This window comes from Macrobrachium nipponense, chromosome 37 (assembly GCF_015104395.2).
Source record: "Macrobrachium nipponense isolate FS-2020 chromosome 37, ASM1510439v2, whole genome shotgun sequence".
Classification (NCBI taxonomy): domain Eukaryota; kingdom Metazoa; phylum Arthropoda; class Malacostraca; order Decapoda; family Palaemonidae; genus Macrobrachium; species Macrobrachium nipponense.
This window is the reverse complement of record NC_061097.1, coordinates 46,290,272-46,307,903: the sequence shown is the minus strand read 5'-3', so window position 1 is coordinate 46,307,903 and position 17,632 is coordinate 46,290,272. Positions and strand designations below refer to the sequence as shown.

Genomic DNA, 17,632 nt, shown 5'->3' with positions numbered 1-17,632 from the left:
GGATTCTAGTTTGTCAGCGAATTGCTGTTCAAAAAAAGATAGTAGGTAATCGAGAAGTTAAGCACTATTCATTGCATGTAGATGTAGTATATACAGTATACATATATGTGTAGATGGATAAATGAATAGATATTTAAAAGGAAAATTATACTAGTGATTTCATGTTAATTTTTTATACTGTAGTTTTCACACGTCTAATAAATATAATTGAATAGATAAGAATAAATATAGCCAGATCATATACAGTTATCAAGGCAATGTTCCCAGGAGCTGAGCCCATTATACAACAGGTCACGTTGACTCCCTCTTGTAAGTTTACAATTTTGGCGTAATATTACAAATGTTGTATTGAAGCTTCCTCAGTAATCCATCTTTTAGTTACTTTCAGCCCTATCAGGTGAGGTGTAGATCATAAGCATTTGAAGTAGTTTTAACTTAACACCTCGAATTGGCTACGGTATTCCTCTGAAGAATAAATCAAAATCACGTCGTATTTTGGAAATATGTTAGAAACGTCGAAATTCACAAAATATGACTGTACTTTGATTTATTTTACAGCGTCGAAAATTGTAAAATGCAATTGTATTTTAATTTATTCTTACAGCGTTAAAATTCACAAAATACAATTGTACTTTAATTTATTATTACAGCGTCAAAATTTACAAAATATTATGGGTATTCTATTCTTACAGCACGACTAGTGTTCGTATTACATTTTTCCTTCTGAAGATTCAACTCATTCCAGTAGATTTACTCAAGTTGTATGACAACAGTAAAAGTCAGATGTAGTAATGAATTGTACACATCAACTTGGAATACGATTGAATATATATTGACTTCCTGTCCTCCAGTCACAAGGTGCTTTCACGTTCTCGTTACCAAGTCTTGGGAAGGAGCTTACCAAAATCATTATGAGTTGCCCTTGGCAGCCATAACTTCATCATAGGAGGGCGGGGCATCCATGAACTTCGGACTGAAAGGACTCTCGGAAGAAGATGGCACCATTCCAAACTGGTCGTTGTAATTGCAAGGCAGCTCTGCGACCTCGGAGCCTTCGTCGTTGGTGACCATTGCAAAATTCGTGTAGTTTTGTGGATGCTGGGTGCGATAAGTCGGTCTGGCATCCGGTCTCTCCTCCAGCATCGTCTGGTGCCTGATGCTCGCTTGGTTTCTGTAATGGAGGGGTGAGCTTGACAGTTTGCATAGAAACCCATCTTTGTCTAGATTTTCAGATTTTTCTATTAGTTTATGTTGTTTTTTGTTTTTTGTTTTTCGTCATCCGAAAGCGAAAGCCATCTTTGTATACATTTCAGATTTTTCTTTTCATTTATATTACTATTTTTGTGTCATCTGAAAATGAAACCCATCTTTTAATATACTTTTCTAAATTTTATTTTTATTTGGATTATATTTTTTTGTTATCTGAAAATGAAACTCATATTTTGATATACTTTTCTCATTTTATTTTTATTTAAATTATTATATTTTTTGTCATCTGAAAATGAAACCCATCTTTTAATAGACTTTTCTAAATTTTATTTTTATTTAAATTATTATATTTTTTTGTTATCTGCAAATGAAACCCGTCATTTAACAGATTTTCCTATTTTTCTTTAAGTTTTGGTATTATTTTTTGTATTATCTGAAAGTGAAACCCACATTTTCCGAATTTTCTTTTGATTTAAATTATTATCATTATTGTTTTATTTATTTATTTTTTTGGGGGGTCTATCACAGTCCTCCGATTCGACTTGGTGGTATTTATAGTGTGGTAAGATTATTATTATTATTATTATTATTATTATTATTATTATTATTATTATTATTATTATTATTATTATTATGTTTACTTATTTATTTTTTTGTCATCTGAAAATGGAATCCATCTTCGTATATATTTTCCTATTTTCCTTCTAGTTCACATTATTCTAGACTCCTTTAACTCGACGTCAAAATACTTACCGGGAGAACGTTCGACCTAGGAAGGACCTTTCCCACGAGCTCCTGTAGGAGGGGGGCAAATCCTCCGCATCTTCGACGACGTTCGTCGCGGTTCTTTTGTAGCGGAACCAGTAAGCCGCGCAGGTGACAACTGTAGAGGTCGTTGCTAAAATGCCTTAAAGCAAAAAGAGAGAGAGAAAAAAAATTTAGAACAGCTGTTTGTTTGTTTTTCTTTCTCGTTAAGAAAAGTGATATGCTCGCAGCTCTCTTCTGCTTGTCACTTCTTTAGATTAAAAGCTCTCTCTCTCTCTCTCTCTCTCTCTCTCTCTCTCTCTCTCTCTCTCTCTCTCTCTCTCTCTCTCTCGACAATGTGGAAGAGTTTAAAAGAAAGCTAGACAAAATTATTAGGACACTGAATGAATGTTACTTCTTTTGATTAAAACTCTCTCTCTCTCTCTCTCTCTCTCTCTCTCTCTCTCTCTCTCTCTCTCTCTCTCTCTCTCTCTCTCTCTCTTAACAATGTGGAAGGAAGATTTTAAAAGAAAGCTAGACAAAATCATTAGGACACTGTGAATGAACAGTAAAACCTGTTCCCAGAGATATAAGTGAGGACACGATGTCTCCTCTTAGGATAGACTAACAAGTCTTTGAAACATCTTAATCCTCGTAACTCTCTCTCTCTCTCTCTCTCTCTCTCTCTCTCTCTCTCTCTCTCTCTCTCTCTCTCTCTCTCTCTCTGACCAGGACAGAACCATTTGCTCTATTGAACTCCGACTGCAAAATAGGATGACAAATTTCGTTTATGCACCGGAATATTTAGATATTGCAAAAAAAAAAAGGGACCAGATTTAAGATCTTAATGAAGGAAACGTCTTTAAACAATTATGCGTTTGGATTCAGTTTATCCAACTTTCATCTCCGTTCGGCCATAGAGTAGGTTGGGAGACTTTCCTTTCGTCTATGTCAGTTTTATCCAGTAATATATGTCCCTTAAACAGGGGGTGGCTCCAGAGGAAAAAAGGAAGACATTTGTCACTGCCACATTCATACTTAAACTACTGAATCACAGATGATCCCATTTTTTTGCAGAAAACTTCCACAACATAAGGCTGACTTCATATACATTTACACTGGTGGGTTTGAAAGCTATCAGCTGATCTAACAGCTGCTTGGAAACAACTATATATAGAGTTGACGAAGGGGCATGAATCGTCTAGCGCGGTAATCAAAGAGAAGTCAATATGTTTTAACATCGTCGGTTGTGACGACAGTCCCTTTTGCTTAGCATCTTCAACCTCACTAAAATAAAACTGAACTAACTCAAACTTACCTCCAAGGAAGACCAGGGCGAATCCCCCACGTAACGACCCGCTGCCAATCAGAAGACCTAAGCCAGCGAACAGGATCAAGTAGGAGCCAAAGAAGAAGCACCCGATTAAACACCACTAGAACAGGAGAGAAGAATTGGAATAATAAACACTACTCTAATGTTTCATTGATGCGTAACTTGACAAAATCTAATAACGAGATTTCTTATGCAAGTCTGGTTGACGTTTGTCCTCTGCAGGAATCTGAATTTAGTACCTGATTAACTGCCTGTGAGTAGTTAGAACATTTTGTACTTGAAGTACGAGAATAAAGGACTAAATAAAACTATATATTTATCTAATTGAAGTGGTGCATGGAGTGGGTCCTTACAGAGTCAATAATTTTGGCATTTGTACCCCCCTGATTAAGATGACAGGAGCAGAAATTTAGATATTGGTATTTTAAGCCCTCGCCAGTACTCTAGCTTTATAAAGCACACATCAGGCCCCTTCAAGGCTGTATGGCACTCGTCAGACTGCTTCTCCAGCTGTTTGGCATTCGTCAGACAATTCCCTATTTGTGTGGCCTTCATCTGACTCATTTCACAAATGTATGTGGCACTTGTCAGACCACTTCCTTTGCTACATGGCTGTCATCGAGTCACTCTGGCTGTATGACACTTCAGACCACTTCCCGGCTGTGACCAGGGTTGGAGTAATTGTACGCATTGTTAATTGTAATGTATTTCTTCAAGTGTAATTACTCCAACGCCGGTTGTGACACATATTAAGCCAGATGTCTCTCTGCTTGTCACTGACCAGAGCCCTTTCTTGGCTGCAACAAATACATCAGACCTCTTTCTCTGTCTTTCATGGTGCCTTTGGGATCCAGATGATAATTTGTCCTAGAATGGTGGCGTGCATTAGACTGAACCCAACGTCTGGACAACTTTGACCTTATTTGAAAAGTTCACATGAATGCCATCCTTCTGTTACAATTGAAGGTGATAACTAGGACAAGGTTTGTTTTCCTTTGTTTGCTAGGTTTGATTTATTTACGAAAATGTTTCCTGTAAATTTTAGTAGTAGATAATTGGTTTTGTGTCAGTGACCCCGGTAGTTGCAACGCCTGTTTTCACTGTCAAGTCAGTGACCGTACAATGTGCAGAGAGCATAATAAGTTGGGATTTGTATTCAGAAATGTGTTACTCAATAGCTTGTATATCGTAGTAGAGCTTTTCCAATGTATGCAGACTGTTTAAGATTTGATTAAGATTCCAGCAGCACGAAAACGTTCAGATTTCTTGCTATTTTCCCCTAACAATCAGAATTTTTGTTATATATTCTTATAGTGTAATATATTTCCTCAGCCTGATGATGCTGTAGTTGCATTTATTTATCTTTATGGGGACCACATTTCCAACTGAAATCAAGCAAAGTTTGAGATCCTTAAGTATGCAACATACTTTAGTTTTTAGGGTTTTATATTGATTTTGTGATGCGGGTTTTAGTAATACGTTTTGGAGGAATTCCCTTCTGTAACCAACTGCACTCGCAGAAAAAAAGCACACGAATGAATCAGTGTTACTCCATTAAAGTGGTTTTCCACCTCTGTTTTCCTTGAAGGGGAAGTAACCGGAAACTGCAAGTCATATTAGCAATAGGCGGATGTATAGTGTATACTATTTTCGTAGTAATAGTCACGTAGTAGACATAGTTCGACATTCAGCCTCTGTATTAAATTCTTCATAAACTAATCGTCTCGCCTCGCGTTTCACAAAAAAGCTTTATGAATGAAACTGCCAGAACTAAAAGTAGTCAGGTGAGCGCGTGTACTTTTTTAGGCTGGCCAACCGTGAACCCATATTCGTGACTTCACGGGTTAAAAGGTAAAAAATGTTTGATGTGACGCATTAAAATTCCACAGTGGATTGGATGGCAGTTTAAATATGCTCAGCGTGACCCTGCATTCCAGGCAGTTTTATTTCTGGTAAATGAAATGCCGTTTCGCACCAGTAGTCTTGACGGCGTGCGTAGGAAAACACACACACACACACACATAACTACGACGTGTGTACAAATGACCCAAACCATTCATATGTGGCTTGCAACTCCTTTCTTTTTATAATAAAAAAAAAGTCCTATCGGTTGGATCGCCTAATTAGCCCGGACTTGGTCAGTTCCGAAAGACAAGGCGCAAGGCTAAATCCTTTTGGGTGGGAGATTATAATTATAGGAATTATGGGAAACCTGAAGCTGGGAGGAAATTCCAAAGTCATTTGAGAATGTATATTACATTTTTATAAATCAATTTTATGATTTCTGTGGCTGGGAGATTATAATAATAGGAATTATGGGAAACCTGAAGCTGGGAGGAGATTCCAAAGCCATTATTACACGTATATTACATTTTTTAAAAATCAATTCATGGTTCCCGTAACAACTACTAAATACATTTTGCAATCGGCATCAAGTTGAAAGATTGCTGACGTTCCATTGTAGCTCAAAAAGAAAAAGGTAGGAGATAACTGTACTCCAAAATAGAAGAAAATTATGCTAGGCGTCAGTGACTAAAACAAAACAAATATATAAAATGTTTTAAATTAATACCTACCAAAGTTTCTGCCATTACTTGGCGCACCTGGGTACTAATCAACTGCCAGGTAGGAATTTACACAGAACCACCAAATATCGGAGTAGTCTTGGGATAGAGGCAATGCACTGGGTTTCTCAGCTGAATATTTTGTTCGAGAAATACGCAGAAGTTCAAGAGACGAAGTCGCCAAAATATTCTAACCGAAAACGATCACTTGAGTCACTCGGGTAACACTAGCACTAAGCAATGTCTATTAGCACATACTTCGCAGAAAGTTTCGCACACTGGTCTTTATGGTGTTCAGACGGATCCTCCACTCAGAGATTCTGTCAGTTTTAGAAAACCGTCTTCGAATGAAGCCACACGCTTTTGGAGAAAAAAAAAAAAAAAAAACTTATATTTTGGACCCCTTAATAAGCGTCTTTGTCTCGTAAAAGCTCGATTCGAAATGACTGTATTTACACACCGGAAATGCTGTTGACTTCAGATTAACCCTTTTTGACGTCATCCATGTTATCCTGTTTGTGTTTTGTAGTGTATTTTTTAAATTATGCAACTTCGTCACTCTTCTAAGTTGAGTTTTTGAATTTGAGGACTTGCAAAAGGAGCGAAAGTTTCTTAGTTTAGCTTAGCAATGACTTTTTAGGAGAGTGTGGCCTGCGTAGACATAATTTCGTCTTTGCAAGAACGAAACTTCGTTTATTTTGATAAATAATAATAATAATAAAAAAAAGTGTAAGTAGGCAACTTCAAAAGCTACCCACCTTGACCCAGTTCTCTTTCTTCTTCTTCTTCTTCTTCTTTTTTGCGTCCCACACCTACATCCATCATTTCCTATACTCCTTCAACTACTTTCCGAAACCGCACCTACCGCTCCCCCTTACCCCCCTCCCCCCCCTCTCCCCCCTCTCCTCTCTCTCCCAGGGCCCTCTCCTTTCCATAGCTTCTCCTCCCAGTGCATTGCCTCACTTCAGATTGCAGGAATGACAGTCATTTTCTGCCAGACAAGAGTAAAACTTTGGAAAATGTGCAGCATTCTGTCAAACTCCACCCTTTTCCTTATTAATTTCCTGTGGCATTGTGTCACTTTGCTTTACAAGAAATTAAAAATTAACATGAAGGAAGATAATTGCGTCAGTAACGTCAGGGTAGAATACTGAAAAGTGTCTTGCAAATAGAATTTTTTTTCGTCATAGACAGTTTCATTAATAATAATAATAATTCTCGACATGGTTCGGAAGTCACGTCAAGCCGTTGGTCCTGTTGCTGAATAACCACTGGTTCCATGCAACGTAAAAACACCATACAAACAAACAAACAACAATAATAATTTTTTTGGAAGCTTGAATTTCAAGTCAATGGCCCCTGTGCCCTTGTTCCATGAGTAGGTTTCATCTACCTAAATAATAAATAATAATATTTTGCTTCAGATTTTTTCATCAGTGGTAATAATATATATATATATATATATTTTTTTTTTTGTTTTTTTTTGCCGTAGACTCCTTTGTGAATAATATTTTTTTTATTAGACTCCATCAATAATGATAAAGATAATTACTCTTTTATTAACATTAATAATAACGAAGAAACTTTAGCAAGATGATGCATCCTCCCTTCAAAAGCTGGCCATCCCATCCCAATGCGAGATTATGATGAAACTACGTCAGTTCTTAGAAACCCAGAGTTTTCGGGTTATTTACCAACCAAAGGCAGGATTTCCCTCCCCCAAAAAAGTGCCCGAAAGCTCCCCTTACCGCGGGCATTTCCCTAAAAAGGTGCCCATGCAGTTCAGGCAGAAATGTATCTAACATGTTTAGAGAACCAGTTACTTGAAGGAAATCTAATAATATAGGCTATGTGAGTTTGTATGTGTTTGAATCAGTGTAGATCAGTGATTTACAATGTCGTCTTTGGAGAAACGAATCCGCAGCTTTGTATACTATATACATATATTTCAAGATAAATCTGTACAGAAAGCTCTCGATTCACCTCTTCAATCTCTTGAAAAGATGAATCGAACAGTTTCCCGAAAGCTTTCTGTACAGATCTATCTTGAAATATATGTACTACGTATACGTAGCTGTGGATTCGTTTCTCTATTTCGCTACTCATGCTAATAAGAGTATTTTTTTATTGAGAGGGAGGTGAACGTGCTTTCTAAGCGGGCAGAGGGTAGGCACGTACGGGGCACTGATTTTTCGAGTTGAAGGAAAAGACGTTCTAAGTTGTGGCCTGGTCGGTGTTAATGCTGCGTCTTCATATTGTTTATATATAGCACGATGCACTGCTGACTAGACAAGTTCCGGTGCCGGAAGCGTTCATATTCCTACTGTAGGATTATTTATATATTTATAAGTACTTATAGTATGGTTTCATTACTCTTCTGGAAGGTCAGGAAATTTTGTAAGGTTTACATTCCACGTCGTTCTTCGTCTTAGTTGTTAAATAGTGTAGCTATACCTTGTATTAGCCGTGTTTTGTGACCAACAAAATTTTTGAGAGATGGGATGAGGTCGAAATGACGTAGTCTTAGATTGCATTTCGTTTCTTATTTTTATTGTTGTTATTGCTATTGGATCACTTTTGCTTTGCTAAGTGTATGTATATATATATATATATATATATATATATATATATATATGTGTGTGTATATATATATTTATACATATACATATATATATATATATATTTATATTTATATATAAATACATACATAAGTCAAGTCTCAAACATTGTTCAACGACAAAATGTCAAGAGACCGGAACCTAGTTATCTGTCTGACTAGAATTTTTATAAAGTTTCGGGGCTTGTTTAGAAAGCCCAATTATGACACTACTTTGTACTCCTGTCTTGTTCCCCCCCCCCCCACCCTCACCCCAGTTGAATATGTTCTGTACGAAGTGTCATTATCCACCTAATATTGGAATGACTAATGATACTTGTTAGGATATGCAGTCATGCCATTTTGTAAATTAAGCATAACAAGAATGCCAAACTGATTGTGAGGGAAGGCTTAGAAAATGTTTGTAGAGTTTTCTAAGAAAAGTTTCATATTTTATTCGATTATCACTGCTTAAGTAGTCAGGGACTGAGTGGAACCGTAAGGATTTCAGAAACACATTCATGAACAGTTCACTGGCAATTGAATATAGAAAGTCCGCATATATATACTACTCCTTCAGTTCTCCTTCTCATCTTAATCCCTAGCCAGGATCGCTGTTTTTAAATGAGCCTCGTCCAGCTGTTTTTTCATCTTGAATGTTTCACGGCAAGATGCTGTTACTGACTCAAGCCCTTACTGTTTATCCGGGCTTGGGACTGACACAGAGTTGGGCTGGTTTACCCACTCCCCTACCATTGGCTAATTTAAATGCACTGTTTCAATAAACTTTGGGTGTTACCAATTTTTCTTTCTTATTTTAAGTTACAGGTGTATCAGAACACCAGGTACCCATTTATACTCAAACATACTTAGTATGACAGTGTGACTAAGGTAAAGAAAGTTTGTGTGGCAGCCAGTATGGCATCCTGATTGCGATTCGCTGTCAAAACTGGTGGGAATATTTTACTGGCATGGAATAGTACACATTTGTGTTATCTCATGTCAAAACAAATGAAGTTTAATGTAAATGAAAATATATTTTATGAAAGAGCAGTAAATACTTTAATAAATAAATTTTAAAAATTCTGATGTTCCAACAATTGACATTTTTTTTTACACAGTAAAGCCTATACATCAGGGTTGCAGTGAAATCAGTACATGGACTTGAAGCAAATAAAGGTTTAATGCAAATGAAAATATTTTATGAATAAGCATTAAATACTTAAATAAATAAATAAGCTCAGATGTATTAATTATTGAATAATTTATGACAGTAAAGTCTATATCAGTGTTTTAGTCAAATAAATGCACCAGCACATATTCCTCAACTTAGACATGAAGTAGGTGATTTTTAATGATATATAAATATGATTCAATGTGAATTAGAGGTAATGTGAAGAATTCATAATGGAGTAATAAATAACCAGAGATAGTATATGACAAGAGTAGAAGTGACTTTGCCCCATAAACAGGGGGGCAAACATTTCAGACCTACAGCTTCTCCACACGTTTATCCAGGTTCTTCAGTTCCTCTGTTATCTCATTAGGCAGGTCATCTCCAACTTGCTCAGAGAAGTACCTAGCTATGTCCCTGACTTCTTGTTGCCAGAAGTCCTTAGGAATCCTGAAGAGTTCATCCATGTCAATGTTCTCGCTTTCTAGTCCTACCATGTTCATAGAAGAAGGTTTTGGAATATATCCTACAGCACTTTCCTCTGCCGCGCCATCTCCGTCAATGCGCTGAAGAATCCAGTCGAGAACACGTACATTCTCACCAAATCCGGGCCAGATAAAGTGACCCTTCTCATCTTTCCGGAACCAGTTGACGTGAAAAATTTTGGGAAGAGGTTTAGTGGTGCGGCCTTCCATACTTAACCAGTGTTGCAAGTAATGGCCGAAGTTGTACCCAAAGAAAGGTCTCATGGCGAATGGGTCATTCATGATAACCTTTCCCTTGTGTTCAGCGGCTGCCGTGGCCTCTGATCTCATAGCTGCTCCTACCAATACTCCATGTCTCCAGTTGAAGGCTTCATAAATAAGGGGTACTCCTTCAGGGCGTCGTCCACCAAAAAGAATGGCTGATATTGGTACGCCTTTTGGGTCTTCCCACGCTGGATCAATAATAGAGCACTGACCAGCAGGGGTGCAGAATCTTGAGTTAGGATGTGCTGCAGGTTTTCCTGAATCTTTAGTCCAGTTTGTATCCCCTAACCAGGAAGTGATGGTTACATTTTTAGGAATTTCTTTCTCTAAGCCTTCCCAGAAGACTCCTCCATCACTGGTTTTTGCAACGTTAGTGAAAATTGTGTTGGAAAGAACAGTCTTCATTGCCACAGGGTTTGTGTGCGTTGATGTGCCTGGAGCTACTCCAAAGAAGCCATTTTCTGGGTTGATTGCTCTTAAGATTCCATCTTCATCAAATTTCATCCATGCAATATCATCACCTACACATTCTACTTTGTATCCAGGTAGGGAAGGTGTCATCATGGCCAGGTTGGTCTTGCCACAGGCAGAAGGGAAAGCTGCTGCAATGTACTTCTTTACTCCTTTGGGGTTTGTGATACCTAGAATAAGCATGTGCTCAGCTAACCAGCCTTCCTTCTTTGCAATTGTAGAACCAATTCTGAGAGCAAAGCATTTCTTGCCTAAGAGGGAATTTCCACCATAGCCTGAGCCAAATGAAATGATCTCCTTTGTCTCGGGAACATGGGTTACTATTGTGCGCTCTGGATCACATGGCCAATTATTTGTAAGGTTTTTCTTCAGTGGAAGGGGGCACCCTACTGAATGGAGACATCTGACAAAATCCTCATCCCCAAGTGTATCCAAAACAGCTTTACCCATCCTTGTCATTGTGCGCATGGAAGCAACTACGTACGGAGAATCAGTTAATTCAACACCAATTTTTGACAGGGGGGAGCCTACCGGCCCCATGGAATATGGCACAACATACATGGTTCTTCCAGCCATGCACCCAGGAAATCTTTCTTGAATAGCTTTCTTAAGATCTTCAGGTGACATCCAGTTGCCCAGAAGGCCTTTAACACCCTCCTTAGTCGTAGGGACGGTATCACGACGTTCTTTGGTAACAATGAATGTTTTGCTCTCTACACGTGCCACATCTCCGGGGTCAGTGCAGGCAAGCCAACAGTTATCATATTTGGGCAAAGGTTCAATCATTCCAGCCTGTTGCATGATGTTGATGAGATTTCTCAACTCTCGTTCACTCCCATCGCAAATGTAGATGTCGGATGGTTGGCAAAGACGAGCGCTGTCTTCGATGAATTTCCGAACCTGGAGAGAATATTTGAGTGTTGATGAATGGGCTGCATTTACTGGAAAAATTCCAGCATGAAGTTTTTGTTTTATTATATAAATGTCATTGTTAAGATTTACTCATATCTTAATTATATATTTTTGAGTAAAGGAACTTACCTTTGGTTTAAGGTTGGTGAGCTTTGCATTTCTGTTAGCGAGGGCCCTTGATTCAGACTCTGAAGATTTCCCCACTCCATCTAGAGATTCCGTAATTATGCTGTTTATTCTGAAATATAAATAATGGCATTGTTTTATAAGGTTGGTTCATATCGAGTCATATGAATTTTATCTTATCTATCAAACCACTAGGCTATTGGCATATGAATCCATGACAGCTTGGTGTTATTGGGTATGCTCCTTTCCCTTCATCTAATGTCTGTCGAATGGTTGCCTTTAGTCCATGTATTGGCCCTGCCTCCTATATCCAAACAGTCGCATTTCGTACTAACCCATAACTACGACCAATGTGCCTATTTAGGGGGTCATGGGCTAGGGTGGCTGGTCCTTGGCTCAATGACAGTTTATCGCAATGTGGAGTTCAGTGCCTGCTGGTTATTGCTGTTACACAGAAAATCAAAGTATACTGACATGATTCTTTGCATTAAGATTCTGGATGAGGATGGCGATGAACCTCTAAATTTGCATCCATTTCTAGGACTTCATGCTGTTTCTGCTACTCTTCATATACTTGCTTCTATGCAGACTACTTTTATAAGTCATACAAGTCTTTGAGAGGGTACCTTGGGTTAACTGTTCATTTCATTGTCTTTGTGGTGGTGTGCACAGTGTGCATTTTGGTTTATGTCAACACTAATTGTACATTGTTAGTTTTGAAGTGATGTAATCATTCTTATCAGTGGAACTTGAAGTGGTTATTACGTTATCCTGATCAAGTTATTTGTGTACATTTTTTATGCTGGCGTCCTTGACTTTTGTTGCTGTGGCGACAGATGAAAGAATGATAATGGGATTTTGCTTTTTACCTTTTGCCCAATAAATTATGTAGCTTTTGATACACTTTATTTGAATTGGTTTCATTCAGGGTCGGTGTCGTTTAGTGAAAATCTTGAGCAAAGTAATTTTTAAAAGGTTGGCCCAGGGGCAAGAACATGTATGGGCATTAGACTAACCAAACTAAGACAATGTGAATTCATTATATATATGAATGTATACATTAATTAACAGAAAAATGAAGCTGCCTTACCCTAAGGTTTTCACGCTGTCGTGAATACTGCTTCTCTCGCTGAGCACCATTGTGTGGGCTGAAGTAGTTTCCTCTGTCTCTTGTGTAGTTCTAGCTATGGAAGTCAGTCCGCTCGGTTCCTCGTGTAATGGATAACGCTTGAGTCATGCCATGTCTGTTCGCGATGCACTCTTTTATACATGGAGATTCGGCGTCTCTTTGACGTCATCTGAGAATCTACGTCTTGCTGATAAAGGTGGTGGGGGTCGGGAAAGGGACTTTCAACTCAACCTCGATAAACAGGAACTAGTTAAAAAAAACTCCTTGAAAGACCAAATAGATTAGTTTTGGAGTAGGCCTTGGTTTGCTTTAGATACGTATACAAAGAGCAGCAAATTATTGTAGAATAAGGTCAGGTAGTTTTTCGTACGTTAGGCATTATCTGATCGACGACGTGGATTGGCTAAGTAGTAAGCCAAGCCCCTGAAATGCGTTCTTCTCATTGGCTGTCTCTAACCAGCGTCCAGCCGCCTCACGAGACGGGTTTGTTGTCCAAGGTCCTGGGGAGCCGAAAGGGGGAGGAAAAAGAAGAAAAAAATGACATTTTAACAGTAACGTTACATTTAGAATGTGATAAGGAATGCACACACACACACACAGAATTTTGTATTGTGTAAGCTTTTTGACAGATAATACCAACAGTTTCACGGGATGTTCAACCCCAATGAAAACACTAAATGAGCTGAAATTAATAATTGTATGTATTATACTGCAATGCACATTCGTACATTGATTGCTCCTGCATGTAAATAAAAACCAGCTTTACGTCGGTTAATAAAACCATATATAACAGAGGAGCATAAGCACGTTTACTTCATAATAAATAAGAATTAAAGTCTACTTTCACTCTCAAGAAATGCCCGTTCCTGAAGGTGGTTGGGGAAACGGTTTTTAGCCTACGGACGTCATGAAACAGAAACACGTTTCTGGTGCTTTTAAGATTGAGTTCGTCAAGCCCTTTGGGAGTTTTACCCTTTGAATCTACTACATCCTCTACATCTTGGGAAGCGCTGCGGCCTTGGGTTGCGGGCGGGGTATGCAGGTTTTTGTTCAGGTAGCTCGTAAGGGCAGAAAGAGAGAGAGAGAGAGAGAGAGAGAGAGAATGTGCTTAAAGCGTTTTTCCCGGTTATTTGTATGATTGGTCCTGTTCTCCTACCTTCTACGAGTCAGTGAAATGTAAAGACATAGAATCCATACAGAGAGAGAGAGAGAGGAATATATATGAAAAAATTGTTTCCGGGACTTCAAAATTAGGAAAAATTGAGAATTACTAATACGAACTGAGAGAGAGAGAGAGAGAGAGAGAGAGAGAGAATTTTCCATTTAGATTAAAAGCCTTCGATGGTAGTTTCATTTTAACTCGTGAAGATAGGCAGTAATTTTAATGAATGATAGAGTGAAAATAATCATTATTATTGTTCTCAGTAACAGTAGTAACCCGTTACTAATGTCCACCATCTTACTACGCCGTATATTTCTTGCTTATGTACCATGTTTATGTTTACCAATAAGATTCATCGTCTTGTTTGTTGTTTACGCCTCTGAACATTCCCACGTACTTCCTCACGTGTTAATTTCGGTACCTTTCAAGAGTTAGCTAAAAGAAAAGGTTGGAGCAAAGGCTAAAGGCGCCAGTGGCTTTTCTACCAATCGACTGCAAGTTTCTATGGGGTGAGGCTGTCATCCCTACTACGCCTTCCTCAGCATAATTCTGTCTGGTGCTAATTTGTTAGAGAATACAGAAGTGTTAGAGAAATCTTGCATCCTGAACTTGACTGGAATGAGGTTCTGGGTATTGACGGAATTGGAAAGAAAGCCCAGATCGTGCAGTGAAGCCCGAGAAAGTAAAGATGGTTTTATAGCTTAAGACCTCTCGAGAGTAATATCCGAAGTAATATCTGTAGAAGTTCAGAGGCCAGCAGTAAAACTTATATTTATGACTGTGCGTGAACCTGGGTCCACCAGCCGTTGGCAAAAGTGCATTTTAATGAACAAACTTTATTTGGGGAGATTCATTAAAATAAAGTGTCATAATGTGAAATATTTACCTATCTTCTTCTTCTTCATCTTCTTCTTCTTCTTTGAATTTCAGTGTGTAGTCTTACTTTGTGCTTGTTAGTGAGATGGCCAAGTCTTAAAAGGCTACGAATTGCCGGAGTTATAAACGATTTAGCGGTTCCCGAATCTCAGAGAAAACCTGAACATTTTGGGAATAAAAGAAAAGAAGAGGACAGATAAATAAAATGCCTGTAAATGGGAAAATAATATGTTAACGATGAACGCATCGCAACGAAGACAATAGAAGCACCTATACAAAAAATAAACCACACGATTGAATAGAACTTGTTTAAAAGATTCGCAAGAGGTTATGGAGGAAATTGGGTTTGAGCTAATTGCGCAATGCAGATAACACGTGGACATGATAACCTTGGAGAATTTTTCTGTTATCAGGAATTATTTGCTGCCCATATGGCGTCTTTCATGCCCTTCATTTGCTCCCAATTATTGTAAGGACTGGTAGTTATATTTGTTACCATAGTGATGCCCTGTTGAATGACGCTTAATTAGTAGGATTATGTCTCTCTGCAAAGCGTTTAAATAGATGAACACTCATTTATATTTAAAATCATGCGAATTTCTTGAAATTATTTCGGCCCGTTTCCCGAAAAATGCATTGTGGCTCTATTAACTTCATTACGCACCCGGTGGTGGTAGCCAGTCAGCTGTGAGGGTTCTCAGTCCAGGGGGTGATGGACATGGGGTTGGGAACCTCATCTAAAACTACCTGCTGAGAATTTGAAGGTTAAGGTTATAACCTTCTGGAGCCATCCGAAGAGAAAAATGCTTATCGTTTAAAATTTACTCATTTTCCGTCCTGAAAAAGGGGTGGCTACAGAAGAGATCTCCCTTATTAAAAAGAAAATGAAATTAACTAAAAGATAGAATTGGATTGAAATGCAAGGATAATATGTAGCATCAGGGTTAGTAATGCATGCATTGCATCTTCACTTGATCTTTTGAAGTGCCAATTTGGCGACAGCCTCAGCTGAATCTTGAGTTGTCATGATTTCAGCTTCTCCAAAGACCTTGATTAGGCCGGAGTGTGATGGCGTTTGCTTTGGAAGAGGGACCTCAACTACCATTCGATCATGCCCCATACAACGGAACGTGGTGTGAAAATCTCCAAGTACCTGTGAGTATGGTGTTTGTGGTCCCATATCCTAAGAGTCTGCTACAAAAAAAAAAAAAAAAAAAAAAAAAAAAAAAAAAAAAAAAAAAAAAAAAAAAAAAAAAAAAAAAAAAAAAAAAACTTATGTACTGAGTCATGAGGTTTTGAAGCACGAATGTTATCGCGCCCCAGTGAAGTGATCGGTATGGTCTTGGCCTGCCACCTTGGTGGCTGCGAGTTCGATTCTCGGGCATTCCACTGAGGGGTGAGAGATGTGTATTTCTGGTGATTAGAAGTTTACTCTCGACGCGGTTCGGAAGTCACGTCAAGCCGTTGGTCCCGTTGCTGAATAACCACTAGGTCCATGCGACGTAAAAACGCCATACAAACAAAGAAACCAGTTATCCCGGATTCCTTCTTACTAATATGTAAGTGAAATTAATATGTGCACCATTATTCAAGCAGCCAGCGCCTGTTAGACGAATAAGGAAAAGCCAAAGCCTGCCTGGCTCTTCCCTTTCTTACGCAAGCGGCCGTAGAAGACAACCAACCTTCTTATGTAAGATTCAAACAGGTTTATGTAATCAAATGAAGTACCCGAGGTCGTTATGCAAAGCAGATGTGTACAGATCATACGTAATAGGTTTTTATTCAACGGAGGCTAGTCCTACTGTGTGCATCCGCTTGGAGAGTTCTTTTGCTAATGTAAGTGCTAACTTACTATCACATATATACATTCATACTTTATATATATGTATATATATGTGTGTGTGTGTATTTCTGCTTACCCAAACACACACACATAATATATATATATACTATATATATACATATGTATATATATATATATATATATATATATATATATATATATATATATATATAATATAAGGAGCCCATAAAAACGCTAAAATATATAAAGTTAGTACTATATTTCATTACTTACCTGAAGAGAGAGACAGCTAGCTGTCTCTGAAATATAGTACTTACTTTCTATATCTTGACGCTTTTATGGGCTCCTTTTATTAGATGGAACTCTGTTGTAAGAGAACATTTTTACCAGTCATGTATATATATATATATATATATATATATATATATATATATATATATATATATATTGTAATTGTTAAACTAGTAGGAACATAGAACAACGAATCAGTATTATTTTAAAGTGCTAATGGGAGCAAGGGAAAACTGGTTTTGCATCTTCAGTTGGAGGTAACATATCCATCTGATTTTGTCTCAGCGTTGAGCAAGTTTGTGACGCATTTTATTTACGTTATCAGTGATAATTGCATATCAATGAACTTCAGCCCCCTCAGTCATCCATCCTCGAAAGTCGAACACACACACACACTTATCACTGACGTCATTCTTCCAGAGATTTTTGCTTTCAGAACACGAGCGACGCCTAACTGGTGCGCGATACTTATCAAGAACTTTTGTATTCATT

The 17,632-nt window shown here is 38.1% G+C and overlaps 2 protein-coding genes and 1 long non-coding RNA gene across 4 annotated transcripts in view; 1 reads left to right on the top strand and 2 right to left on the bottom strand.

Moving 5' to 3' along the window:
- The window catches only part of LOC135209237 (uncharacterized), a 108,674-nt gene that overhangs the window by 4,869 nt on the left and 86,173 nt on the right, over positions 1-17,632 (top strand). The window lies entirely within an intron of this gene.
- On the bottom strand, positions 158-6,384 carry LOC135209236 (uncharacterized). Its single transcript, XM_064241929.1, has 4 exons — positions 5,863-6,384; positions 3,272-3,386; positions 1,963-2,116; positions 158-1,171 (listed from the first exon to the last, which is right to left on the bottom strand). The coding sequence occupies exons 1-4, from the start codon at positions 5,875-5,877 to the stop codon at positions 910-912; spliced, it is 546 nt and encodes a 181-aa protein (XP_064097999.1). The 5' UTR covers positions 5,878-6,384; the 3' UTR covers positions 158-909.
- Positions 9,485-13,126, bottom strand: LOC135209235 (phosphoenolpyruvate carboxykinase, cytosolic [GTP]-like). The gene is made up of 3 exons (XM_064241928.1): positions 12,969-13,126; positions 11,882-11,990; positions 9,485-11,740 (listed from the first exon to the last, which is right to left on the bottom strand). Exons 1-3 carry the CDS (start codon positions 13,016-13,018, stop codon positions 9,938-9,940), a joined length of 1,962 nt encoding a protein of 653 aa, XP_064097998.1. The 5' UTR covers positions 13,019-13,126; the 3' UTR covers positions 9,485-9,937.

Excerpts from the sequence above, each read along its gene's own strand:
- LOC135209236 (XM_064241929.1), bottom strand. Across the intron at positions 2,117-3,271 it reads CGCCCTGGTCTTCCTTGGAG|GCATTTTAGCAACGACCTCT; the intron begins GTAAGTTTGAGT and ends TTTTGCTTTAAG. Across the intron at positions 1,172-1,962 it reads CTAGGTCGAACGTTCTCCCG|AAACCAAGCGAGCATCAGGC; the intron begins GTAAGTATTTTG and ends CCTCCATTACAG.
- LOC135209235 (XM_064241928.1), bottom strand. The coding sequence starts at position 13,018 with ATGGTGCTCAGCGAGAGAAGCAGTATTCACGACAGCGTGAAAACCTTA. Across the intron at positions 11,991-12,968 it reads GACAGCGTGAAAACCTTAGG|AATAAACAGCATAATTACGG; the intron begins GTAAGGCAGCTT and ends TTTATATTTCAG. Across the intron at positions 11,741-11,881 it reads TCACCAACCTTAAACCAAAG|GTTCGGAAATTCATCGAAGA; the intron begins GTAAGTTCCTTT and ends TATTCTCTCCAG.